General features: G+C 45.8%; 1 protein-coding gene across 1 annotated transcript in view; it reads right to left on the bottom strand.

The window, feature by feature from the left end:
* LOC138764613 (E3 ubiquitin-protein ligase RNF212B-like) overlaps positions 1–27,444 on the bottom strand; it is a 188,790-nt gene that overhangs the window by 58,296 nt on the left and 103,050 nt on the right. The window contains exon 10 of the mRNA XM_069940740.1: positions 20,731–20,791. Coding sequence (XP_069796841.1) covers positions 20,731–20,791 — 61 coding nt within the window. The remainder of the gene's footprint in view (positions 1–20,730; positions 20,792–27,444) is intronic.

A 27,444-nucleotide genomic window follows, 5' to 3' on the forward strand; every position in this document is an offset into this window, starting at 1 on the left:
GACCCGAAGTGAAATGTATTTCAGGGTTGATAGTGGGAACTCGCTGGCAGAGGAGGAGGTGGAACCAGACCCTGCCACCTGTATACACCTGTTATCTGTTAGCCTGTGCTCCTCCCTTTGCCCCTTCCTCCCTCTCTCCCTCTCCTCCCCATCCCTCCCCTCAAGTTTTGACCTGTTTTTCTTTTTATACCCTACAAAAGACTCAGATCCCAAAACGTTGACGGCCCTTTACTTCCTCTGGACACTGCCTAATCCGCTAACTTTCTCCAGCACTTTGACCCCAGCGTCTGCAGTGTATCACCACCAACCCAAGCGTCCGCAGACTTTCTTGTCTGACACTACATTTAAGATACATTTAGACAAGGGGTCTTGATGGGCGAAGGATCCAGCCCTCAGAAAACTGGATTAGCATGGAGAGGTGACAAGGACTGCACAGATGTGATGGGCCAAAGGGCTTGATTCTGTGCTTGATGACTCCCGCCTGCGACCTGGAGAAGTAACTGTGAGGTACTTCAGTTTTAATAATGCAGTTCTTTGCCCTCATTTGAGACTATCACAGTGTTGAGAAGACCCCACAGCTGCCCCATCAAGCTCCCTTCCAACCTTAAGTATTTGAATAAGGCAGTAAGATCTGAGAATTTTACAGCAGGGAAACAGGTCCTTCATTCCACCTTGTCCATCTCGATGTCCATAAAATACCAGAACATGACAGCACAGAAAGAGGCCCATCTAGTCTGTGCCAAATTTTCATTCTGCCTACACTAGCCTGAACCCAGACCATATCCCTCCATACCCTTCCCATCCATGTATCTGTCCAGTTTTCCTGAATGTCAAAACTGAGCCTATATTTACCAATTGAGCTGACAGCTCGTTCAACACTCCCACCACTCTCTATGTGGTTTCCCCAATTTTGCTTTAAACTTTTCCCCACTCACCCACAACCCACATCTCTTCTAACATCAGCAGAAAAACCAGCTTATTCTTTCAACAGCATTCAAAATTTTATATATGCAAGGGTTAAAATGACTTAAAATCACATATACTTGGGCTGTTTTGCATTCCTTTGAGTGGTTCTGTGGTTGCACCCTGTGAGACTAAGGTCTCTCTCTGTGGTTTTGAGATAAGGCAGTCAGTTTTGAATTGTTCTTTCTGAGAAGATGGAGAGACCTGAAACTTTGTTGACCATTTCAAGTAATGTGTCAAGTAACATATTAATTGTCATCTCAAGTATAGTATTAAGTATCTTTTAAACATATATCAAAGTTTTTTAAGTAATAACCCATATAAAATCTAATAAATCTTGGAAAACTCTATTCAACTTTGTCATGGATCTTTTTCAATGAACAAGTCATAAACAAGGATGTTCCAGGCTCTCCAGGGGAGTATATAGGAACAGTCGCTACAGTATACCTCTATCCAATCTTCCCTCATTCTTTTGCTGTCTAGGAAATAAAGTCCTAACCTGTTTAACCTTTCTCTGTAACTTTGTTCTTCAAGTTCAGCAACATCCTTGTATATCTCATCTGCATTCTTTCAATCTTGTTGACCAAACCTACACCAAATTTAGCCACGCCATTGTCTTATACAACTTTACTATAACATTCCCACTCAATACTTTGGTTTATGAAGGTCATTGTGCTAAAACCTCTCTTTACAACCCTATCTACCTACGATGCCACTCTCAGGGTATTATGTATCAGTATTCCCAGATGCTGAAATCTTCTTCACTGCCATCTATACCACCAATTTTGGTCCACAAATGTTCTAACCATCCTCGCTATGTTGCCGCCCAATTTGTTAACAAGGTCATACCACTTATTCTTCTAAACACCAAGGAATACCAGCCCAAACTATTTGGTCTCACTTGACTGGATGACTTTTTTTTAATCTCAGGATTAATCTCAGACCTGCAAAACCTCCTTGGTACCTGCCTCCAACATTGCCAGATCTTGATAGAGGGTCTGGACCTGGATCGTTGACAAGACCATTTCCATCTGTGGATGCTGCCTGTGTGATGAATCTATGTTGAGCTGTCAGTCTCTCTCTCTCTCTCTCTTGCTTAGCCCTACTTTACTGACATTGGACGTGTATTACTACCACTTAAGACACTCCCCTTGGGTATAACTGTGTATGCACCCATTGTCTTTCATTATTGTACCACTAGTTTCTGCTAATAAAAGCCATGATTAGTGGTTAACTACACAGCCTTCGTCTTCTTCATTAACTGGCACTTCAATTTTATTAGCAGAAATGGATGCAGCCCTCAAGCCAGAGCGTCTGATAATCGACCAGTCTGCCCTGAGAGCTAGAGAAATCTTTAACCACTGGATTGCTTGTTTTGATTACTACATGGATCAGAACAAGGTGGTCGATGAGGCGATACAGTGGGGCCACCTGAATTCCCTACTGGGTGAGATCCTTGCTGCAATGCAAGGAGCTACGACTCTGGCTATAGCCCGGGAGAGACTGACCGCTTACTATGCGGTGCCACAGAATGTGGTACTTGCTCGACACTAGTTGCTGACTAGACACCAGAAATCCAGGGAAAATTATGCTGGCCCTCGACTCACTGGCAAACGTGGAACAATACCGCAATGCTTTGAAGCTGGTTGCTTTTGTCAATGCTATTGACTCCAGTTACATCCGTCAGAGGCTACTAGAGACAGAAAGCCCCTGACCTATGGCCGGGCAGTCACGTTAGCCCAAACATTGAGAAGTGTCACTGTTGGAATCTAGAGGTTAAAACATTATGAAAGAAATGATTAATTAATAATTTTATATTTACTGCATGGTTCAGGGAAAAAGAGGAATGTGATTAAGTGGCAATCACAGCATGGAGCAAAGTTGGCTGAGCAAAATTGTCTGCTCCCAAATACAGGGAGAGGAAATGCATAAAATGATTTAGGAGGAATGCTCAAACTGAAGGAGGTGGTGAGTAGGACAGGAGACACAGGCCAGACCAGAACAAAGAATGGCCTGCAAGAAACAAAGGGAATGAAAAACCAGTCTAGGAGGAAGATTAAGGCATGAGGAGCTGTTAAAGAGAACAGCAGAAATTGGCCAGACAGGAACAGAATGGTGATTAGAAATATCTGGGGATGAATTAATTTCTGATCAAAACAACAGGATAGTCTGGCCTGGAGGATTAAGATGGGAGCGCTACACCCCAGATATCTGAAAAACAGGAGATGACTTGTGATAACCCTTATGCAAAAAGATCTAGCAAAGGAAGCCAACTTTTGTTCTGTATGATAAGGTTGATCTATATAAACTGAGCCAACTGGACAATAGGGGTCAGTCTTGGGGAATAGCTCATTGTGCAGGTGACCTATGAACTAACGACTGATCCAGAGCTCTGTTAAGTTTTATTCTTGTGCTGTGTAATAAATTGACTGTTGAACCGAATACCTTCTCCTATCACTTCATTCAAAGAACACGCTGGACTCAGACCACACATAGACTAAATTAAGAGAAAGGTAAAGCCAGAGTCCGACATCACACAGTCCAGCGAAATGCTGGAAGCTGAAAGAGAAACATCCAGGAGTGCTGGAACCTCAAAGGAGAGAAAGGGGTGAACCCCTGGCAAATGTTACTTCTGTAATAAGAGCTGGCACCCCAGACAGAAGTGTCCGGCTCAATTTGCTTCTTGCAATTACTGTGGGAAACACAGCCAGTTCGCTAAAGCATGCAGGACGAAAAATACTCCCACTGATAAGAAGAAGAAAAGTGCCAAGAAAATTCATCCTGGGGCCGCTGGAATGGAAGACGACTACGAAAGGGGGGAATCTTCACACAAACTGGCTGAATCAAATTCAAGTGACGGCGAGGTAAGATCAACACAAAGTTCCCCTGTGACGGCTCAATTGACTGTAAAGCTTGGAGGTTGTTACAGACTGGAATGGTTGACTATGAAGGGGGAGGTGAATGGTGAGACTGTTGTTTGCTTAATAGACTCCGACAGCACCGAGAGTTACATTCATGAGAAGGTTGCTAAAGCCTTAAATTTGCGGAGATATCCAGCAAACCGTTGGATATCGATGGCTTGGAGTGAACTTAAACAAAAATATATGGGACAAGTGCAAGATTATTCTGAACTTGCAGGGACATTGTCTTGCTGATGTTTGGCTTTTCATAATGCTTGATCTCTGCGCTCCCGTGTTACTGGGGTTGGATATTCAATCTCAGATGAAAAATGTAGTGTTAAATTTCGATGGGCCACTACCCGCACTTACCATCCCCCGCACTGGTTACTGCAGTCTGTCCACCCTAAAGATCAAAGCTCCCTCCCTGTTCAGTAATCTATCTCCCGAGTGTCAACCGATTGCCTCTAAGAGCCATTCTTACAGCAAAGAGGACCATGAGTTTATTAAAACTGAGACACGGAGACTACTTAAAGAGGGAGTGATTGAACCCAGCAGGAGTCCGTAGTGAGCCCAGGTGGTAGTTGTGAAAAATCACACTAAGAAACTACTGGCTATTGACTACAGCCAGACAATTAACCGTTACACTAACCTGGATGCCTACCCCCTGCCACGCATCAATTAAATGGTTAACCAGATAGCTCAATATAGAGTATACTCGACTATTGACCTTAAGGCAGCTTACTACCAAATGCCACCAAAAAGTGAACGACCTATACATTGTTTGAGGCTGATGGGGGGTGGGGGGGTTATACCAGTTTAAAAGGGTACCTTTTGGAGTCACTAATGGTGTGTCAGTGTTTCAGAGGGTGATGGATAAGATCGTTAGAACGTATAAGTTACAGGGTACATTCCCCTATCTGGATAATGTCACTATGTGTGAGAGACCCAGACTGAACATGATAACAACTTTAAAAAATTTCTAGCACAGCTAAAGAACTCAACCTTACATTTAACGAGGGTAAACGTGTTTTCAATGTAACAGAACTACCCATTCTGGGCTACATTGTTCGCGAGGGCGAAATCCGTCCCGATTCTGAAAGAATGGCTCCCCTCAAGAAGTTGCCACCCCCAGGTGTATGGGATTCTTTTCCTACTACTGCAAATGGGTAGGTGACTACGCTACAAAAGCACGCCCCCCGTTTGATACAAAATCTTTCCCTCGCTCTCTCCAGCAGCTCTGAAAGCATTTGAGAGAATTAAAGCTGATATTGCCAAAGCTGTACTCTCATCCATTGACGAGGATGTCCCGTTCCAAGTGGAAACCGACGTCTCAGATTGTGCTTTAGCAGGAAACTTTAATCAAAAGGGCAGACCTGTGGCATTCTTCTCCCACACATTATGTGGATCTGAACTTAAAAACCCAGCCATTGAAAAAGAATCCCAGTCTATTATTGAAGCTGTTCGCTACTGGAGACACCTAACAACAAAAATGTATTTTTCCTTACTGAAATCGATGAATATTCAAGATTTCCTTTCGCGATACCCTGCTCTGCCATCTCAATGATGTCTGTCCATTAATGGGCAGCAACCTCCTTTGAAGAAGACTGCACAGCCCACCTCACTGACAAAAGACAAAGGAGAAAAAACCCAACACCCAACCCCAACCAACCAATTTTCCCTTGCAACCGCTGCAACCGTGTCTGCCAGTCCCGCATCGGACTTGTCAGCCACAAATGAGCCTGCAGCTGACGTGGACATTACCCCTCCATAAATCTTCGTCCGCGAAGCCAAGCCAAAGAATGACTGCAGAGCTGCGCTAAGCTCTGTTACACAAGGGGATTGCCACCAGCCACACCACAAGCTACAACCCCCAGGGAAATGGGCAGGTCAAAAGAGCTAACGCCACAGAAGACGGTTAACCTTGCTTTAAAGACACATAGTTACCCTGTTCCTCGGTGGCAGGAGGTGCTGCCTGAGGCGCTACATTCTATTCGGTCTCGACTATGTACAGCAACAAACCAAACGCCTCATGAACTTATGTTTACTTTTCCTAGGAAATCAAGAAGTGTGATGAACTGGCCAGCCTGTTTATCTGAGCCTGGAACCCTGCTGCTGAAAAGTCATGCTCGGACGTGTAAAATGGACCCTCTCGTCCAGCCAGTTCAGCTACTGCACACCAATCCCAACTGTGCCCACGTTAAATTCCCAGATGGTAAAACGGACATTGTACCCCTAAGAGATCTGGCCCCGCCTGGTTCGCCCCTTATGTACTACACAGCACATAATCACATAGACACATAAAAATACAGTGCCCACTATAATATTTTGGACAAACACACTTTTTTCCTTTATTTTCCCCTTGCGCCACAGTTTTAAATTTGTAATCAAACAATTTACATCTGATTAAAGTGCACATTCCAGATTTTATTCAAGGTTATTATGCTGACTTGACCATGTAGAAATTACAGTACTTTTCAAACATAGTTCCCCCTTTTGCAGCCACTTTCATACTTGGAACATCTTTGGCTTGGCTTCGCGGACGAAGATTTATGGAGGGGGTAAATGTCCACGTCAGCTGCAGGCTCGTTTGTGGCTGACAAGTCCGATGCGGGACAGGCAGACACGGTTGCAGCGGTTGCAGGGGAAAATTGGTTGGTTGGGTGTTGGGTTTTTCCTCCTTTGTCTTTTGTCAGTGAGGTGGGCTCTGCGGTCTTCTTCAAAGGAGGTTGCTGCCCGCCAAACTATGAGGCGCCAAGATGCACGGTTTGAGGCGATATCAGCCCACTGGCGGTGGTCACTGTGGAAGGCACCAAGAGATTTCTTTAGGCAGTCCTTGTACCTCTTCTTTGGTGCACCTCTGTCACGGTGGCCAGTGGAGAGCTCGCCATATAACACGATCTTGGGAAGGCGATGGTCCTCCATTCTGGAGACGTGACCCACCCAGCGCAGCTGGATCTTCAGCAGCGTGGACTCGATGCTGTCGGCCTCTGCCATCTCGAGTACTTCGATGTTAGGGATGAAGGCACTCCAATGAATGTTGAGGATAGAGCGGAGACAACGCTGGTGGAAGCGTTCTAGGAGCCGTAGGTGATGCCGGTAGAGGACCCATGATTCGGATCCGAACAGGAGTGTGGGTATGACAACGGCTCTCTATACGCTTATCTTTGTGAGGTTTTTCAGTTGGTTGTTTTTCCAGACTCTTTTGTGTAGTCTTCCAAAGGTGCTATTTGCCTTGGCGAGTCTGTTGTCTATCTCGTTGTCGATCCTTGCATCTGATGAAATGGTGCAGCCGAGATAGGTAAACTGGTTGACCGTTTTGAGTTTTGTGTGCCTGATGGAGATGTGGGGGGGCTGGTAGTCATGGTGGGGAGCTGGCTGATGGAGGACCTCAGTTTTCTTCAGGCTGACTTCCAGGCCAAACATTTTGGCAGTTTCCGCAAAACAGGATGTCAAGCACTGAAGAGTTGGCTCTGAATGGGCATAACAATGGTGCATATATTAAAATAAGTCATGTTCAGTACTTTGTGGCATATCCCTTGCCTGCAATGACTGCTCAGGTGCTGAGTCCCTTCTCTGGTGATGCTCTGCCGGGCCTCTACTGCAGCTGTCTGCAGCTCCTGCTTGTTTCAGAGGCTACATTTTCTCTTCAGAACATGGAAGGCATGCTCAGTTGGATTTGGATCAGGTGACTGAATTGACCTTTCAAGAACTTTCCAGTTTTCAGCTTGGAAAAACTCCTTTGTTGCTTTAGCCGTCTGTTTGGGATCATTGTCTTGCTGCAGGATGAAGCACCATCCAATGAGTTTGGAGCGATTTCCTCAAACCTGAGCAGATAAGATGTTTCTATACACCTCAGAATTCATTTTGTTCTGGCCAACAGCAGTTACATCATCAATGAAGAGAAGTGCACCAGTACCTGTGGCAGCCAATACACAGCCAGGTCATAACACCCCCACCACCATGTTTCACAGATGGGGTTGGATCTTGGGCAGTTCCTTTACACCTCCACACTTTGCTCTTGTCATCACTCTGACACAGGTTCATCTTGGTCTCATCTGTCCACAAGACCTTTTTCCTGAATTCTGCCTGATCCTTTAATATTTCTTGGCAAACTGAAATCTGGCCATCCTGTTTCTGTGGTTAACTGGTAGTTTACATCTTGCAGTGTAGCCTCTGCATTTCTGTTCATGAAGTCTTCTGCGGACAGTCATCATGGACACATCCACACCTGCCTCATGAAGAGTGTTTCTGATCTGTCAGACATGTGTTTTGGGGATTTTTCTTCATTATGATAAGAATTCTTCTGTCATCAGCAGTGGAGATCTTCCTTGGAACACCAGCCCCTTTGCGATTACTGAGCTTACCAGTACGCTCTTTCTGTGTGGGTCTTCCCCAGGGACTCCAGTTTCTTTTCACCATTTGAAATGTGGTGGAGGTGTAGGTTAATTGGGTGTAAATTGGGCGGTGTGGCAAAGCGCGCCACTTAGGTTTTGAACCGCCATTCAGAGGTTCGGAGTCTCGTGAGAGCAGGTACCTGGCACATGAGGGTTAAAGCAGCAGATGGGCAGCACAAGGCTGGGCAGTTGTTTTTCCTCTCTCTGAGTCAGCAAGTCAGCTCAAATTCTCAACCATGGATAACGATATTTGAACTGAACTGTTGAATTATTAAACTTAATGTTTGAACTGAATCGTTAAACAATTAAACTCAGGGTTTGTACCACCCTCAAACAACTACAGTGGTGACTCCAACGATCCAAAACGGCTTCTCTTAGATTGCAAAATGTTAAAAGGAGATAAATCAGGTCAACAGGATGCAGCTTCACTCAAACTGCCCACCCTCTGGACATCACAACCACAAGTCTGGTTTGAACAAGCCAAAGCCCTATTCCACATATGCCAGATAACTGCTGATGCCACAAAGTAGTACTACATGGTCAGTGCGCTGGACCAGGAAACTGCTGGACACATCATCGATTACCTTCACCGACCACCAGCTGATAACAAATACAAAAGATCAAAATGCTCCTCAAGCATACATTCGGTTTCTCCTGCCACGACAGGGTGGCAAAACTGCTGCATGTGGATGGCCTAGGCAACTGCAAACCATCCATGCTTATGAACAAATTAACATAACAATTACAGCACGGAAACAGGCCATTAGGCCCTTCTAGTCCGCACCGAACCAAACACCCCTTTCTAGTCCCACCTCCCTGCACAATGCCCATAACCCTCCATCTTCTTCTCATCCATATACCTGTCCAACCTTTTCTTAAATAATACAATTGACTCCGCCGCCACTATTTCTCCCGGAAGATCATTCCACACGGCTACCACTCTCTGAGTAAAGAAGTTCCCCCTCATGTTACCTCTAAACCTCTGCCCCTTAATTCTTAACTCATGTCCTCTTGTTTTAATCTTTCCTCCTCTTAACGGAAATAGTCTATCCACATCCACTCTGTCTATCCCTTTCATAATCTTAAATACTTCTATCAAATCCCCTCTCAACCTTCTACGCTCCAAAGAATAAAGACCTAATCTGTCCAATCTCTCCCTATACTCTAGATGCTTAAACCCAGGTAACATTCTGGTAAACCTTCTCTGCACTCTCTCCACTCTGTTTATATCCATCCTTGATGGATGGACACAGGACCTGCCTCCTTTTCAAACAGGTTTTCCTCGAGTAAATGTCTGAGGACATCCGCTTGCTCCTCTCGAATTATGATTTCACCAACCCCCGTTGGCTGGCAGCCCGTGCAGACATACTATGGCAAACCAAACAGCAGAGGGAAGTAACCATCAACCGGGTGGTGGCTGTGGCTCGCCAGATAATATGGACAGCCCCAGCCTCCATGGAAAGGGATGTCAGCCTCGAACAGCGCCAGTAAGGACAAGTGGTGTCAGCCTCGAACAGCGCCAGTAAGGACAAGTGGTGCTACTACTGCCAAAGATGGGGCTCCACGGCCCACCAATGCTGACCACTCTGCGCGCATCCAGGGTACGCCTTGGCCGGCCATCGGTAATGGCAACAGCAGCCAGCCAAAAAGATTGACTCCTCTAAATCTGGGATTGTCATTCAGGGCAGCGTTTTCTCGTTGACACGGGAGCAGATGTCAGTGTGTTGCCCCTCTTGACCATTGACACTTGTGCCAGAAAGAAGGCACCTCCCCTGATCGCTGCCAACAGCAGCAGCCTCAAGACATACAGTGTCTGCACAATCCCACTCAACTTCAACTCCTGCCATTCCAAGTGGACCTTTACCATCTCTGACATCTCACAACTGCTGCCAGGCACTGACTTCCTCCAGGCGCACTCCCGATTTGGTCAATTTGAAAGGACATCTCATCAATTCCAAGACTTTCGAATCGATTGCCTTGCACCATGTGAATTGACTGCACCCCACCTTGGTTCGATGATCTTCTCCAACAACGAGTATGCCAGGATCTTTGCTGATTTTCCAGACATAATAACTTCCCAGCTCACAACAGCCAACCCCAAGCATGGGGTGCAGCACCATATACCCCCACCACCAACCCGCCACTCCATGCACACGCACACATGTTGACCCCCGACAAGCTCCAACTGGCTGAAGATGAGTTTCGCAGGATGGAGGAAATGGGCATAGTGCGCCACACAAACAGCCCATTGGCATTCCCACTTTACATAATCCCCAAAACATCTGGGGACTGGAGACCCTGTGGGAACTACCACCATCTTAATGAGGTCACAACATCTGACCGGTACCCTGTCCCTCACATCAAACCTGGATGTTGCTAAGGTATTTTCCAAGATTCACCTGGCACACAGCTACCATCAGATTCCAGTCCACCCAGACAACATCCCCAAAACAGCTCTCATCACCCCATTCAGGCTATATCAATTCCTGCACATGCCTTTTGGCCTAAAGAACGCTGCCCAAGTTTTCCAAAGGCTTATGGACATGGTAGACCGTGGGCTTGACTGTTCATCTTCCTTGGCACTATCCTCATTGCCAGCCACTCTAGCCAGGAATACCACACACATCTCCGACAGCTCTGCCAGAGGCTTGGCAATCATCCTTGCCAAGGGTCAGTTTGGCCTCACTTCCATCAATTTCCTCACATCAACCAGCATGGAGCGGTCCCACTCTCATCCAAGGTAGAGGCCATTCGCAAGTTTCCCAAACCCTCTACTGTGAAGGGACTCCCAAGAGTTTGTCGACATGGTCAACTTATCACTGTTTCGTGCCAACAGAAGCCAGGATAATGCAACTGCTTTTCAAGGTCCTGGCCAACAAGCCAAAAGAGCTTGTTTGCAATGATGTGATCACGACTGTGTTCAACAACGCCAAGGCAACAATGCTGGTACATCCACGGGCCAAAGCATCGACTGCTCTCATGGTCAATGCATCTGGCAAAGCTGTGGGAGGTGTGCAGAAGCAACTGATCAATGGTAGCTGGCAGTCCCTCGCCTTTTTCAGTTGTCACCTGAGACTTCCTGAGCAGAAACACAGCGTGTTCAACCAGGAGCTCCTCATTCTTTACTTCGCTATCTGGTATTTCCGCTACTTTCTCGAGGGCAGGGATTTCACGGACCACAAACTTTTGCCTTTGCCAAAATGTCTGATCCTTGGTCAGCCCAAAAGTAGCGCCAACTGACCTACATCTTGGAATACACAACTTCCACCCAGCACATCACAGGCAAGAGCCACCAGATCACAGATGCATTATCCTGTATGGCTATCAATGCCATCCACACTCTGGCCTGAGGTGTCTACTACACAGCCATGGCGGCCGCCCAGCGAGAGAACGAAGAGATGTTTGCCTACCACACTGCCATCTCAAACCTAGAGGATGTGAAATTTGGGCCCTCTGACACCACACTTCTCTGCGATGTGTATGCAGGACAGCCAAGAGCCATCATCCCCGCTGCCGGGCCACGCCGGATCTTCGACATGATTCATGGCCTAGCTCACCCTTCCATTCGAGCAACAAAGAAACTCATTGCAGTCAAGTTTGTGGCATGGGTTGTGCAAACAGGCCAGAGCGTGCATCTCCTGTCAAACCTCCAAGATTCAACGACACATCAAGGCACCACTGCAGAACTTCACACTAACACATCGACATTTCGACATCAACATCGTGGGACCGCGGCCCCCATCCAGACGTGTCACCCACCTTTCACCATTGTGGACAGACTCTTGGACTCCTCCACTGTGACCTGTGCACTTGCCCTCACCGCCCACTGGATAGCCCATTTTGGCTTGTCAGTGGACGTCTCCTCCGACAGGTGTGCAGTTCTTCTCTGGGCTGTGGTCAGCAATGGCCCAGCTGCTTGGCACTAAGATGCACCACAAAACAGCCTATGGCAAAGTGCAACGTTTTCACTGGTACATGAAGGCATCCTTCAAGGTGCAGCTCACGGGCCCAGACTGGATGCATGATGCTATGAATCATACTAGCCATATGCACTGCCCCAAAGGAGGAACTGAAAACTTCCTTGGCCGAGATGGTGTACGGCGCCCTGCTTACAGTACCAGGGGATTTCATCCCGGCATCATGTGGACATCAAGTACTGACCACAACCATGCCGACACGTCTCCGTGAGAAGGTATGCATACTTTCTCCAGACCCAACATCCTGACATGGTCTCACAACCACATACGCCCCACCAACCTCCAGGACTGCCAGTACATTTTCCTTCGCTGAGATTCCCACTGTACACCTCTGCAAAAGCCATACAAGGGGTCCTTCAGAGTACTAAAAAAACGATGCCACAGTTTTCATCATCGACATGGGCAGTAGACCCGAGTCTGTCTCTGGGGATTGTCTCAAGCCAGCACACTCGAACATTGACCAACCAGTGCAGATGGTACAACCATCATGATCAAACGCACCCTCAACTCGACAACCTAATCACCTCCAATACTCCGGCTCTGGGGTGGGGGTGGTCATGTGGCAATCGCACCATTTAGTTCTCAAACAGTCTGGCGCATGAGGGGGTAGAAGCAGCGGACGGGTAGAGCGAAGCTGGGCGGTTGTTTTTCCTCTCTCTGAGTCAGCAGGTCGGCTCGCGTTTTCCACCTTGGATAATGACATTTGAACTGAACTGCTGAATTATTACACTTATTGTTTGAACCCAATTGTTAAACAATCAACCCACAAACAACTACAGTGGCACAGATTTGTGGGCCAAAATGGCCTATTACCATGCTGTATATCTAAATTTAAATTTAAAATTTAAAAATGTAAATTAAAAATTAAAAAATTTTAAATTAAAATTTAAACTCCAATCCTCATGTTTAAAAATGGCAACTACAGACTCCAAAGGTGATCAAAAGCTTTTAAACAAGCCTAGCTCTCTTGTACCTGCACCAATGAAGCAATTAAACATACCTAAGTACTCACAAAAGCCAGGGAAGCCAAATGTCCCCAATATTATGGAGCTCTGAAATTAGGGGACTATGTATAAAATGTGCAGTTATTTCTACATGGTCAAACCAAACTGTATACAAATGACCTTGAATAAAATTTGGAATGTGCACTTTAATTGTTAAATGTGAATTGTTTGATTACAAATTTAAAACTGTGGAGCACAGGGACAAATAAAGGAAAAAAAGTGTCTTTGTCCCAAACATTATGGGGGGCACTGAATAATTTAATATATATGAATATTTTGGGATGATTTATTCAGTTACAGGTTGCTGCCATCAATCTCACAGCCTGCGGGAAGAAGCTATTTCCCAGCCTGGCGGTCTTGATTTTGATGCTCCTGTACCCTCTTCTTGATGGTAGTGGGCTGGATGGAAAGATTCCTCAGTAATTTTCTGAGCCCTATTTAAGCAACGCTCCCAGTAAATGTTGTTAATAGAGGAAAGGGAGACCATTTAAAAATGTTGGTTACCAACAATGACAGATTTTGTGATTTAAAAGTAATGGATTTTCCCTCTTGGTTAACTCAGCCATTGCTGATGAACTTGTCTGAAGTTCCAGTGCAATACCAAGAGGAGTTATCTGAGTTGCAACATGGTGAATCTGTGAAAACTCTGTTCCAAGTGAAAGGAATCATGATGTGGCTGTCTAACAAGATTGAAAAGAAATACCCAAACTCGACTACTTTAGCAAGGGAACTATTGATACATTTTCTATCATCTTATTTAGTTGAATGTGATTTCAGTGACGTTAGTGATTTACTACAAGCTAAGAGAAACCGACTGGAAATTACAAAACATGGAGATTTAAGGTTGAAACGAATAAAATTAGTCCCTCGAATCAAAAATTCTGCAGCCAGTATCAGGGGCGAAGTTCCCACTGAAGTGATGGCAGTTGTTGAATGTGTGTTTGAGATGGTTGACATATTCAAGTAGTAGTTGAATATGAAATATGTGTTCCAGTGTACTCCTGACCTTAATTGCTTTGAAATACACTTGCAGTAAATGGTTTAATTCAAACTTCTTTTGAATATATAACTTTTTTTCTGCTAATGGTAGGGCGTATGCTTTTTTGAAAAATTAAAGTGGGCCCAAGGGCAAAAAAGGTTGAGAGTCACTGGTCTATATCCCATTACAGAACCACAGGATCCTTTCCACCTATTCAAACTGTCAGAAAATTGGGACACCTGCCATCCTGTTCCTTCAACCAGGTTATACATAGAACAAAAACAGGCCCTTCAGCCCATCTAGTCTATTCCAAACTATTATTCTGCCTGGTCCCAATGACTGGCACATGGACTATATCCCTCCATACAGAAATGGCAGCACTGCCACTTGTGCAGACCTCAAGAGAGCAGGGAGTACAATATAATTGGTTACACAGACTATACATTACACCGCAAAAGTTAAATAAATGGGACCCAACAGTATCTGATAGATGTTTTCGATGTAAAAAAGAAATGGGAACAACAATTCATGCAATCTGGACATGTGAGAGAGTAGAAAAATTTTGGGATGATCTCAATCAGATATTAAATAAAATAACAGAAAACAATATACCAAAGAATCCAGAGATCTTTCTCCTAAGTAACATAAAAAACAAAGAATTTGGAATTGATTTGGAGGATGCACAAAAAAGATTTGTTAAGATAGCCCTAGCCGTAGCAAAAAAATGTATTATGTCAACCTGGAAATTGGAAGATAATTTGAAAATACAACAATGGTATATAGAAATGAATAAATGTATTCCATTAGAAAAAATAACATATAGTTTAAGAAATAATATTGAAATATTCGAACAAGTATGGGAGCCTTACATTAAATACAATAGCGAAAACCTACCGGGGACAAACATTACCTAAGTTGATGGAAGGAGAAGGAAAGAAAAGAATGGACTCAGTAGAATTTCTGGTGTATTTTTGTTGAATGACAACATTGTCTGACTGGTTTAATGCAACCTAGATTGTATACCTAAAATGGATGAGAAGGGGGGGTGGGGGGTGGCTTGGGAGGAGGGAGGGGTGGGGGAGAAAAAGTCACTGTATATGTGTGAAAAAGAAAAAGTGTGTATCATGGCTAATGTGATTTATGGTGTGAAAAATAAAAAATTTAACATACATAGATATAAAAAAAAAGAGAGAGCAGGGAGTGAAGACACAGCGCTCCCCATGGGGTCTAACTGCCCTGTCCTACTGCTAATGGCTCCGAAAAGCCTTTAATTGGCTTGTTAAAAGATCACTTTATCTCATTATTTTGCCAGAAATACATTTCAATAATAGAATATAAACTGAAGCTTATCTTAATGAATTTCTATTACATATGAATATTGGATACAAGATAACGTATAAATTGGGACACCTGCCATGCTGTTCCTTCAACCAGGTCATACATAGAACCTATGTATGACCTGGTTGAATCTATGGTCCATGTTCTGTATTTTATTATATTAAGATCCACGATTATTGATTGTTCTTTGGCTTGGCTTCGCGGACGAAGATTTATGGAGGGGGTAAAAAGTCCACGTCAGCTGCAGGCTCGTTTGTGGCTGACCAGTCCGATGCGGGACAGGCAGACACGATTGCAGCGGTTGCAAGGGAAAATTGGTTGGTTGGGGTTGGGTGTTGGGTTTTTCCTCCTTTGCCTTTTGTCAGTGAGGTGGGCTCTGCGGTCTTCTTCAAAGGAGGCTGCTGCCCGCCAAACTGTGAGGCGCCAAGATGCACGGTTTGAGGCGTTATCAGCCCACTGGCGGTGGTCAATGTGGCAGGCACCAAGAGATTTCTTTAGGCAGTCCTTGTACCTTTTCTTTGGTGCACCTCTGTCACGGTGGCCAGTGGAGAGCTCGCCATATAATACGATCTTGGGAAGGCGATGGTCCTCCATTCTGGAGACGTGACCCATCCAGCGCAGCTGGATCTTCAGCAGCGTGGACTCGATGCTGTCGACCTCTGCCATCTCGAGTACCTCGACGTTAGGGGTGTGAGCGCTCCAATGGATGTTGAGGATGGAGCGGAGACAACGCTGGTGGAAGCGTTCTAGGAGCCGTAGGTGGTGCCGGTAGAGGACCCATGATTCGGAGCCGAACAGGAGTGTGGGTATGACAACGGCTCTGTATACGCTTATCTTTGTGAGGTTTTTCAGTTGGTTGTTTTTCCAGACTCTTTGTTCACTATTGTTCACTATATAACCATATAACTGTTTACAGCGCGGAAACAGGCCACGTCGGCCCATCGAGTCCGCTCCAGTTTACTTGAACAACTCTACTGGCTCCCCCGCCCCGCTCTCCGCCCATAACCCTCCAACCCCCTCACATCCAACCTTCTCTTAAATGAAAGAAGGGACCCTGCCGCAACTATCTCTTCTGGAAGAACATTCCATTCTGCCACCACTCTCTGAGTGAAAAAGCATTCTCTAACATTTCTCCTAAAGTTTTGCCCCCTTGCCCTTAACATGCCCCCTTGTTCCAACCTTCCCTGCCCTCAGGGGAAAGAGTCTATTTACGTCTAGTCTATCTATTTCCTTCATAATTTTAAATACCTCTATCAAATCCCTTCTCAGTCATCTACATTCCAAAGAATAAAGTCCCAGTCTCCTTAATCTTTCTCCGTAAAGTAAATGCTGTAAGCCAGGCAACATCCTTGTAAATCTTTTCTGCACCCTCTCCACCTTATCTATATCCTTTCTATAATTTGGAGACCAGAACTGAAGACAATACTCCAAACCAGGCCTCACCAATGTCTTAAACAGCCGCAGCATCACTTCCCTGCTCCTATACTCTATACTATGATTTACGAAGGCCAGCGTACCATATGCCTTCTTAACCACCCTGTCTACATGGGAATCCACCTTCAATGAACTCTGTACCATAACCCCAAGGTCCCTCTGTCCTCTGCATACCTCAATTCCCTCCCCTTAACAGTATATGTCCTATTTTGGTTATTTTTTCTGAAATGCAGCACCTCACACTTATCTACATTAAATTCCATCTGCCATCTTTCAGGCCACTCTTTCAAACAAACCAAATCCTTCTGTAATCCAAGAAAACCTTCCTCACTATCCACCACTCCCCCTATTTTCATATTATCTGCATATTTGCTTACCCAGTTAACCACACCCTCCTCCAAATCATTAATATAAATGATAAACAACAAGGGATCCCTGAGGCACCCCATTTGTCACAGGCTTCCAACCTGACAGGTTGTCCACCATGACTCTCTGCTGTCTATCTTCCAGCCATGTCTGATCCCATGTCACTATCTCTCTATTAATCCCTAGTGACTGAACCTTCCTTATAAACCTTACATGTAGAACCTTACCAAAAGCCTTACTAAAATCCAAAAAGATCACATCAACCGCCCTACCCTCATCCTTTTTTCTTGTCACCTCCTCAAAAAACTCAACAGGTTCATCAAACATAACTTTCCCTTTACAAACCCATGCTGGGTGCACCTAATCAATCCCTGCCTATCCAGATATGTGTATATACTATCTCGAAGAATACCCTCCATAACTTTCCCCACCACCGAAGTCAAAATTACTGGCTGATAATTACTTGTCCTGCACCTTATGTGTTTTTAAACAACAGAACTACATTTGCCACCCTCAAATCCTGCGGCACCACACCCCCCTCCAGTGATCGTTGAAAAATCACTGTCAGAGCCCTTGCTATTTGCTCCCTGATCTCCCTTAAGTCCTGAGAAAAATCCCTTCAGGACCGGGAGACATCCACTTTTATTGATCCTAGAAGCTCCAAAACCCTCAGTTTACTAATCCCTATCCTCTCCATAACTAAGCCATTTGCCTCACTTACCTCATATAGCCCAATGTCCCTTTCCCTTGTGAATACAGATGAGAAAAAAATCATTCAATATCTCTCCCATCTCATACAGTTCCTCACATATAACATGTAATATTTCTCTCTTCCAAACTAATAAAAATATATTACAAAGAAAAATGGCTTGTTAAAGGTGTTTTATTTAAAATCCTGCCTCCGCGGGGTCTGGGCCCAAGATGGCAACACCTGTGTTCTGCAGTGGGTTCAAGGGTTTGCTGGCTCTGGGGGAGCAGCAGACTGGTGCGGGGCACCAGTAACGAGTAGAATACCCTCTACTGAGAAGGATGGTGACCATGGTGGTGGACCAGCAAGGGGCTCTGAACCTGAAGTATCTACACAGGCTAGGGGCTGTAGATGACGAGGTCAGGGGGGAGGGAAACTCACACCAGGCTGGGGGCTGCTGGATATTGGCTCATGGGAGCTGGCCAGGATTTGAGAGGATGCTGAAGACAAGGAGGGCTCCAGGTGGGCCCTGGGTGCTGAAGGCTTCCTTGTCATATTGGAGGCTTGGATCTGGGCTCGGGTTGACAATGGTTTCAACTGAATTGGAGCCTTATGTGGCTGTAGAAGCTGCGGGAGCGCTGGAGGCGAATCCGCGGACACTTGGTGACTCTGGGGGGACTCTCTTTTGCATCTCTTTCTCGAACTGTAAGGGCTGTTGGGCAAAGCTAATGGTGAATCTTTGTCTGCCTTATGGCAGATTAAAGGCAATTTTGTGTAATACATTTCTGCATTATAAATACTGTAGAATCTGATCTGATCCCTCCCATCCACATACCTATACAAGTTTTTCTTATGTCAAAATTGGACCCGCATTCACCATTTCAGCTAGCAGCTCCTTCCAAGTTCCCCCAATGTTTGCTTTAAATATTTCACATTTCGCCATTAACCAACATCCTCTAGTTTGTCTCACCCAACCTCAGTTGAAAAAGCCTGCTTGCATTTACCATACCTCATAATTTTGTATACCTCTATCAAATTTCCCCTCATTCTTCTACGCTCTGGGGAATAAAGTCCTAACCTGTTTAATCTTTCCCTCTAACCTAGTTCCTTAAGTCCCAGTAGTATCATTGTAAATCTTTTCTGCACTCTTTCAGTCTTGATATCTTTTCTGCATTTAGGTGGCCGAATCTGCACACAATACTTCAAATTCACTGTATCATCACAACTCCTATACTCAGTACAGGTATACCCTGCTTTACAAAACTAGAACATTCCGATGAAACCTTTCGGAAGCCAAAATTGTGTAAAGCGAAGGCCCATTCACTACTATTGAAGACTATCTTAGTAAAAACGAAAATCCATTCAAATTTCTTTCAGATAGCTAACACAGGTTTCTTCATAATAGCGAATTTGCGTAAAGCGAGTATTTGGAAAGCGGTGTATACCTGTACTCTGATTTATGAAGGCCAGCATACCAAACAGTTAATAATTGTGGGCCAAGAACTGATCCCTGGGGTTGCTCCTTCCAGTTTGAAAAGATCTATTTATTCTAACTCAATTTTTTGTAAAACACCCACTTCCTCCAATGGTGGGTAGTGGACAATGAGGAAGGAAATTAAGTTTACAACAGGATCTAGATTTCTTGGGAAGGAGGGCCAAGGAGTGGTGGATGGAGTTTAACTCTGACAAGTGCGAGGTGCTGAATTTTAGTCAGTCAAACGAGAGCAGAACTTGCATGGTTCTGGATAGTAGTGTAGAGCGGAGAGACCTGGAGATAGAGGTGCAGAGTTCTGTGAAAGTGGTGACTCAGGTGGGCAGGGTGGTTAAGAACACATTCAGCATGCTCACCTTCATTGGATGGGTATAGAGTACAAAAGTTAGGATCTCATGATTCAGCTGTTGATGAGACTACACTTGGAGCACTGTGCGCAGTTCTGGATGCCCAGCTATAGGAAGGTTGTCAATAAATTGGAAGAGGTGCATAGGAGACACACCAGATGTTGCAGGGCTGGAGGGCTTGATCTTTTTGGGTGAGATGGGATAGTTTGGGTCTTTCTTCTCTACAGAAAAGGAGGCTGAGGGGTGATATTGCAGGGGCATGGATGAAGTGAAAGCTCACAGTCTTTTTCCCAGGGTAAATGATTCTAGAAGTATAGGGCACAGATTTAAGATGAGAGAGGAGAAATTTAAGCAAGTCATAAGAGGTAATGTTTTCATCAGAGGATGGTTCTTATCAGAGAATGAGCTGCGAGAGTCAACTGTAAAAGCAGGTATAACAACAATAGGCAGATTTATGGATAGGAAGGACTTGGAAAGATTTGGACCAAATACAGGCAAATGGGACCAGCCCAGAATGCCAACTAGGTTGGCATGAACAAATTGGGCCAAAGGGCCTGTTCTGTACCACCTGCTTATGTGCCACATTGTCAATTGTCTGCTGGAAAGTTAAACATACCACATCCACAAGGTTCACCACTTGTAACTATGCCAGTTACATACTGAGTTTGAGCAAACTTGCCAAACATGATTTATGTTTCATAAAACCATGCTAATTAGGGTAAATTACATTCAGAGCAGGGATGGGGGGTGAAAAATTGATAAGAGGGGAGTCATGCTACAAAAGGTGCGAAGGTTACACTGGACGGGGTCATGAGGTCACACTACCCAAAGAATGGTTTGTTACGTACCAATAACCCGCTGGACCTTGAGACGCTGCTCCCTGTCACTTGTGCCATCAACTCGGGTCTGCTGATTGAAACAGGATGAGTGAGAAACAAAAATCAGTTGAATCCTATCCCCATTCCCCTGATTCCCAGCAAATCTCCTTTAATTTGCAGAAAAAAATGTCATTAAACTGGAAGTTTCATGAGGATGTACCACGTGGAAGGGTTGAGTTCGAAGAAGTCTGGATAGGCCTCCCTGGAGTGTAGGAGGCTGAGGGAAGAACCTTCTTCAGGTGCACAAAAGCATGAGGAACATAGATAAGGTCACAGTCTCTTCCCCAGGATAGGGAAGTCTAAAACTAGTGTGACAGAGTATATAGAGGTGTTTGGGAGATAAATTGGGAAAGGTTTGTTGGAGCAGGTCACACAAACACAGAATTTTTGCAGGAGCTTTTGCAGGAGGCTCAGACTCCTGATGGAATGTTATTTGCAAAAAGGCAACAAATGTAACAACAGGCAGTAGCAGCTTTGTCTGGAAACCAGAACTTGCTGTCTGGAGGGTCATGTGATCTTTGCAGAGAGCAGAGAAAAAAGCAGGTTTTGCTCTCAGAGTTGGAGGTGGTGAGAGGATCATTAAAAGCAACTTTTGTTTAAGTTACCCTTTGTCGTGGTGCATATCTATTGCTGCTGGGTTTTGGGGTCCTCTGTACTCGTAACACTAGAGAGAGGAAACTGACAGGCAACTTTCTCACACAGATGATGGAGGGTGTGTGGAAGGAGTTGCTGGAAGAACTGCAGAGGTTAGGAACAATTATCATGAATGAAAGAAATTTGAATGGGTACATGGATAGGAAAGCTTCAAAGGAACATGGACCAGGTGCAGGAAATGGGACTGACAACTGGTGCTGATGGATGAGTTGGGCCAAACAGCTCCATGACTGTCACAGAATCTCCCTTAACAGTTCCCCTGAAGATCTACTGCTCTAACTCAAACAACAGGATATCAATCTGGAACTCCACTGGATGCTTCTCAATCCTAATGGGCATTGTTCCAATCTTAGAACAGGAGGGAATGCCAGAATTAGATAGTGGCTAGTACTTGGAGCTTCAAATGGAATCCAGTGGGAAGTGAAGGGTATTGGAACATTGTCCCAGTGAGTACGGTGAGACAATGAAGGGGATTGGACTATTATCCCAGTGGGTCCAGTGGGACAGTGACGGGGATTGGAACATTGTCCCAGTGAGACAGTGAAGGGAGTTGAAACATTGTCCCAGTGGGACAGTGAAGGGGAGTGGAACATTGTCCCAGTGGGACAGTGAAGGGGGTTGGAAAGTTGTCCCAGTGAGACATTGAAGGGAGTTGGAATGTTGAACCAGTGGGATACTGAACATGGTCAGAGCTCCATTTCTTAGGACACTGAAGGGTGTTGGAACTGTAGCAGGGAAGATAATGGCATGAATCACATCAATATTACTGTGGAGTTATTTCAACCAAATTGTTAGCTGATTCTTGATTCTGTCTCAGAATCATGCACAAAGGCAATGGAGCCTGTGGACACGATACGGGTGGATGAATTATTAGCATTGTGAGTGGGTGAGCAAATAGATGCTATGTGAAATATAAAGATAGCGTCTGGCTGTCCTGTCACTGCACTAGTGCATGACCAGTGTCAGATTTCTGTGTGAAGGAAGTGAAAAACAATTCTATAAACCAATCAGTGGAGGAGCAGGCGGTAAGAGGATTGAACAGTAAGCAGAAAGACTATTCTGCGTGTTCAGATGTTAGCAGTGACCTCCCGGAGACAAACCATCTCAAGGAAGAGATTGTTCACCATTTGTGTATTGGAGGTCTGGGAAAGCCACTCATGGTGAACAGAAGTCTGTGCTGAATTACCCACCTTTGTAACAGAGAGCAATTTTTGTGATGCATGATAAGTAAAGGTTACATGAGAAACATGCGTTGTCTCCGCTCCATCCTCAACATCCATTGGAGCGCTCACACCCCTAACGTCGAGGTACTCGAGATGGCAGAGGTCGACAGCATCGAGTCCACGCTGCTGAAGATCCAGCTGCGCTGGATGGGTCACGTCTCCAGAATGGAGGACCATCGCCTTCCCAAGATCGTATTATATGGCGAGCTCTCCACTGGCCACCGTGACAGAGGTGCACCAAAGAAAAGGTACAAGGACTGCCTAAAGAAATCTCTTGGTGCCTGCCACATTGACCACCGCCAGTGGGCTGATAACGCCTCAAACCGTGCATCTTGGCGCCTCACAGTTTGGCGGGCAGCAGCCTCCTTTGAAGAAGACCGCAGAGCCCACCTCACTGACAAAAGGCAAAGGAGGAAAAACCCAACACCCAACCCCAACCAACCAATTTTCCCTTGCAACCGCTGCAATCGTGTCTGCCTGTCCCGCATCGGACTGGTCAGCCACAAACGAGCCTGCAGCTGACGTGGACTTTTTTACCCCCTCCATAAATCTTCGTCCGCGAAGCCAAGCCAAAGAAAAAAAAGACATGAGAAACAGGAGCAAGAGTTGGCCAATCTGTCCGTCGATCCTGCTCCGCCATTCAATGAAATCGTTGCTGATCCTGGCATCCACTTCCCCTGCCTGTCCCCCAGAACTCTTAACTCCCAGGACTGGGCAAAAATCCAACAATCTGTGTCTTATACACATTTATTGAGGCACCCTTGACTGATTCCTTGGGCAGAAAATTCCTCAGATTCACATTCTCTAGGAGAACCAGTTCCTCTTCATATCCATCTTAAATCTACACCTCCTGCATCTTGAAGCTCAGTTGCCCTCATTTTAGTCTCACCTGCCAGTGGAAACAACCTCTCTGCTTCTATCTATAATCTTTTCATAATTTTGTCTTTAGATGAATGAGGGGGTAGGTTTTCAAGTCCAGCAAGTATTTTTTCTTTGGCTTGGCTTCGCGGACGAAGATTTATGGAGGAGGTAAATGTCCACGTCGGCTGCAGGCTCGTTTGTGGCTGACAAGTCCGATGCGGGACAGGTAGACACGGTTGCAGCAGTTGCAGGGGAAAATTGATTGGTTGGGGTTGGGTGTTTGGTTTTTCCTCCTTTGTCTTTTGTCAGTGAGGTGGGCTCTGCGGTCCTCTTCAAAGGAGGTTGCTCCCCGCCGAAATGTGAGGCGCCAAGATGCACGGTTTGAGGCAATATCAGCCCACTGGCGGTGGTCAATGTGGCAGGCACCAAGAGATTTCTTTAGGCAGTCCTTGTACCTCTTCTTTGGTGCACCTCTGTCACGGTGGCCAGTGGAGAGCTCGCCATATAACACGATCTTGGGAAGGCGATGGTCCTCCATTCTGGAGACGTGACCCACCCAGCGCAGCTGGATCTTCAGCAGCGTGGACTCGATGCTGTCGGCCTCTGCCATCTCGAGTACTTTGACATTAGGGATTAAAGCGCTCCAATGAATGTTGAGGATGGAGCGGAGACAACGCTGGTGGAAGCGTTCTAGGAGCCGTAGGTGATGCCGGTAGAGGACCCATGATTCGGAGCCGAACAGGAGTGTGCGTATGACAACGGCTCTCTATACGCTTATCTTTGTGAGGTTTTTCAGTTGGTTGTTTTTCCAGACTCTTTTGTGTAGTCTTCCAAAGGCACTATTTGCCTTGGCGAGTCTGTTGTCTATCTCATTGTCGATCCTTGCATCTGATGAAATGGTGCAGCCGAGATAGGTAAACTGGTTGACCGTTTTGAGTTTTGTGTGCCCGATGGAGATGTGGGGGGGCTGGTAGTCATGGTGGGGAGCTGGCTGATGGAGGACCTCAGTTTTCTTCAGGCTGACTTCCAGGCCAAACATTTTGGCAGTTTCCGCAAAACAGGACGTCAAGCGCTGAAGAGCTGGCTCTGAATGGGCAACTAAAGCGGCATCGTTTGCAAAGAGTAGTTCATGGACAAGTTTCTCTTGTGTCTTGGTGTGAGCTTGCAGGCGCCTCAGATTGAAGAGACTGCCATCCGTGTGGTACCGGATGTAAACAGCGTCTTCATTGTTGAGGTCTTTCATGGCTTGGTTCAGCATCATGCTGAAGAAGAGGGTTGGTGTGAGAACACAGCCTTGCTTCACACCATTGTTAATGGAGAAGGGTTCAGAGAGCTCATTGCTGTATCTGACCCGACCTTGTTGGTTTTCGTGCAGTTGGATAACCATGTTGAGGAACTTTGGGGGGCATCCGATGCGCTCTAGTATTTGCCAAAGCCCTTTCCTGCTCACGGTGTCGAAGGTTTTGGTGAGGTCAACAAAAGTGATGTAGAGTCCTTTGTTTTGTTCTCTGCACTTTTCTTGGTGCTGTCTGAGGGCAAAGACCATGTCAGTAGTTCCTCTGTTTGCGCGAAAGCCGCACTGTGATTCTGGGAGAATATTCACGGCGAAACTAGGTATTATTCTATTTAGGAGAATCCTAGCGAAGATTTTGCCTGCAATGGAGAGCAGCGTGATTCCCCTGTAGTTTGAGCAGTCTGATTTCTCGCCTTTGTTTTTGTACAGGGTGATGATGATGGCATCACGAAGGTCCTGAGGCAGTTTTCCTTGGTCCCAACAAAGCTTGAAAAACTTATGCAGTTTGACATGCAGAGTTTTGCCGCCAGCCTTCCAGACCTCTGGGGGGATTCCATCCATACTGCTGCTTTGCCACTTTTCAGTTGTTCAATTGCCTTATATGTCTCATCCTGGGTGAGGACCTCATCCAGCTCTAGCCTTAGGGGCTGTTGAGGGAGCTGGAGCAGGGCAGAATCTTGGACTGAGCAGTTGGCACTGAAAAGCGATTGAAAGTGTTCTGACCATCGGTTGAGGATGGAGATCTTGTCACTGAGGAGGACTTTGCCATCTGAGCTGCACAGCGGGCTTTGGACTTGGGGTGAGGGGCCGTACACAGCCTTTAGAGCCTCGTAGAAACCCCTGAAGTCGCCAATGTCCGCGCTGAGCTGGGTTCGCTTGGCGAGGCTAGTCCACCACTCAGTTTGGATCTCCTGGAGTTTGCTCTGAAGATGGCTGCATGCGCGACGGAAGGCTTGTTTCTTCTCTGGACAGGACGGCTTTGTAAGGTGAGCCTGGTGGGCAGCTCGCTTCTTTGCCAGCAGCTCCTGGATTTCCTGGCTGTTATCGTCGAACCAGTTCTTGTTTTTCCTGGAGGAGAAGCCCAGTACCTCTTCAGTGGATTGCAGTATGGTAGTCTTCAGCTGATCCCAGAGGGTTTCAGGGGACAAGTCAGTGTGGCGGATTGCATCGTCGAGCTTTGCTTTGAGGTTTGCCTGGAAGTTTCCTCTCTCTTCGTCTGATTGCAGGTTTCCAACATTGAACCTCTTTCTGGGGGCTTTACTGTTCCTGGGCTTTGGCTTGAAGTGAAGGTTGAGCTTGCAGCGAACCAGCCGGTGGTCAGTGTGGCATTCCGCGCTGGGCCTGGTGTGGAGCACATCTCGTTTGTCTCTTTCTCGCACCAGGACGTAGACCAGGAGGTGCCAGTGTTTGGATCGGGGGTGCATCCAGGTAGTCCCAGGCTATTCATCAGAAAAAAAAACCCCTCATTCCTGGAATCAACCTGGTGAACCTCCTCTGCGCAGCCACTAAACAGTAGATGCAAATGTTGGTAACCATCAAGGCTGCTTATTTGCCTCGAACTGGTGACGGACAACAGACTGGTGACCCTGGAGGGAGGCTTGATGAATGGTGAAGAACAACTACCAGGAGGAACCCTGGGAGGTGTCTATAGAGTTGGAAATGGACAAATCCTGGGAGAACATCCTCTTGCAGAGTGAGGCGGTCCACGGACTTTGTGTTCAGAGTTCTTGTTGAGGAATGTGGGATTGGTTTAAGCGGAGAGAAGGGAAACATATCAATAAGATATGGGTGGCACGGATGGTGTAGCGTTTTGGGGACCGGGGTTCAAAACCCGTGCTGTCTGTAAGGTGTTTGTACGTTCTCCCTGTGTCTGTGTGGGTTTTCCCCGGGGGTTCTGGTTTCCTCCCACCGTTCAAAATTTTCTGGGGACTGTAGATTAATCAGGTGTAATTGGGCTGAAAGAGCCTGTAACTGTGCAGTCTAAATTTTAAAAAAAGATTGGAAGGGTGCAGAGAAGATTTACAAGGATGCTGCCAGTACTTGCGGAGCTGAGTTACAGGGAAAGGTTAAACAGGTTAGGACTTTATTCCCTGGAGCATCAGAGAATAAAGTGAGATTTGATGGAAGTGTACAAAATTCTGACAGGTGTAGATAGAGTAAATGCAAGCAGGCTTTTCCACTGAGTTTGGGTCAGACACGAGTTAAGGGTGAAAGGTGAGATGTTTGAAGGGAACATTAGAAAATGTCGCCAGAAGGGAGCAGAGCAGACGAATTGGTGGGGAGGGGGGGAATGGAGAGACAAGAATGCAATGGGAACCCCACTGGGGGTTGGGGACGGGCCTTTTAATATGTCAGCAGCTCTCCTGAGACAGCGGGAAATTTGGCAGTGTCTTGTGATCTTGGGCGGAGCAGTTCTAGTCCCAAGCATCAATGCATCTTGACAGGAATGTAAATTGATTGGAGAAGGGAAAGAATCCAGGGATTATCAGTCATGGAAAATTGGAAATTAACAATGAGGATGATCATCACCTGAAGGTCATTATGAAGTATCAGAGAAAGATCATGGCGGGATTATTTGTTAATGCAATATTTGTTAATGCAATTACAATGATTATGAGTTTATTGTCATGTACATATGCACTCAAAGTCTCA

Source organism: Narcine bancroftii, chromosome 5 (assembly GCF_036971445.1).
Source record: "Narcine bancroftii isolate sNarBan1 chromosome 5, sNarBan1.hap1, whole genome shotgun sequence".
NCBI lineage: Eukaryota > Metazoa > Chordata > Chondrichthyes > Torpediniformes > Narcinidae > Narcine > Narcine bancroftii.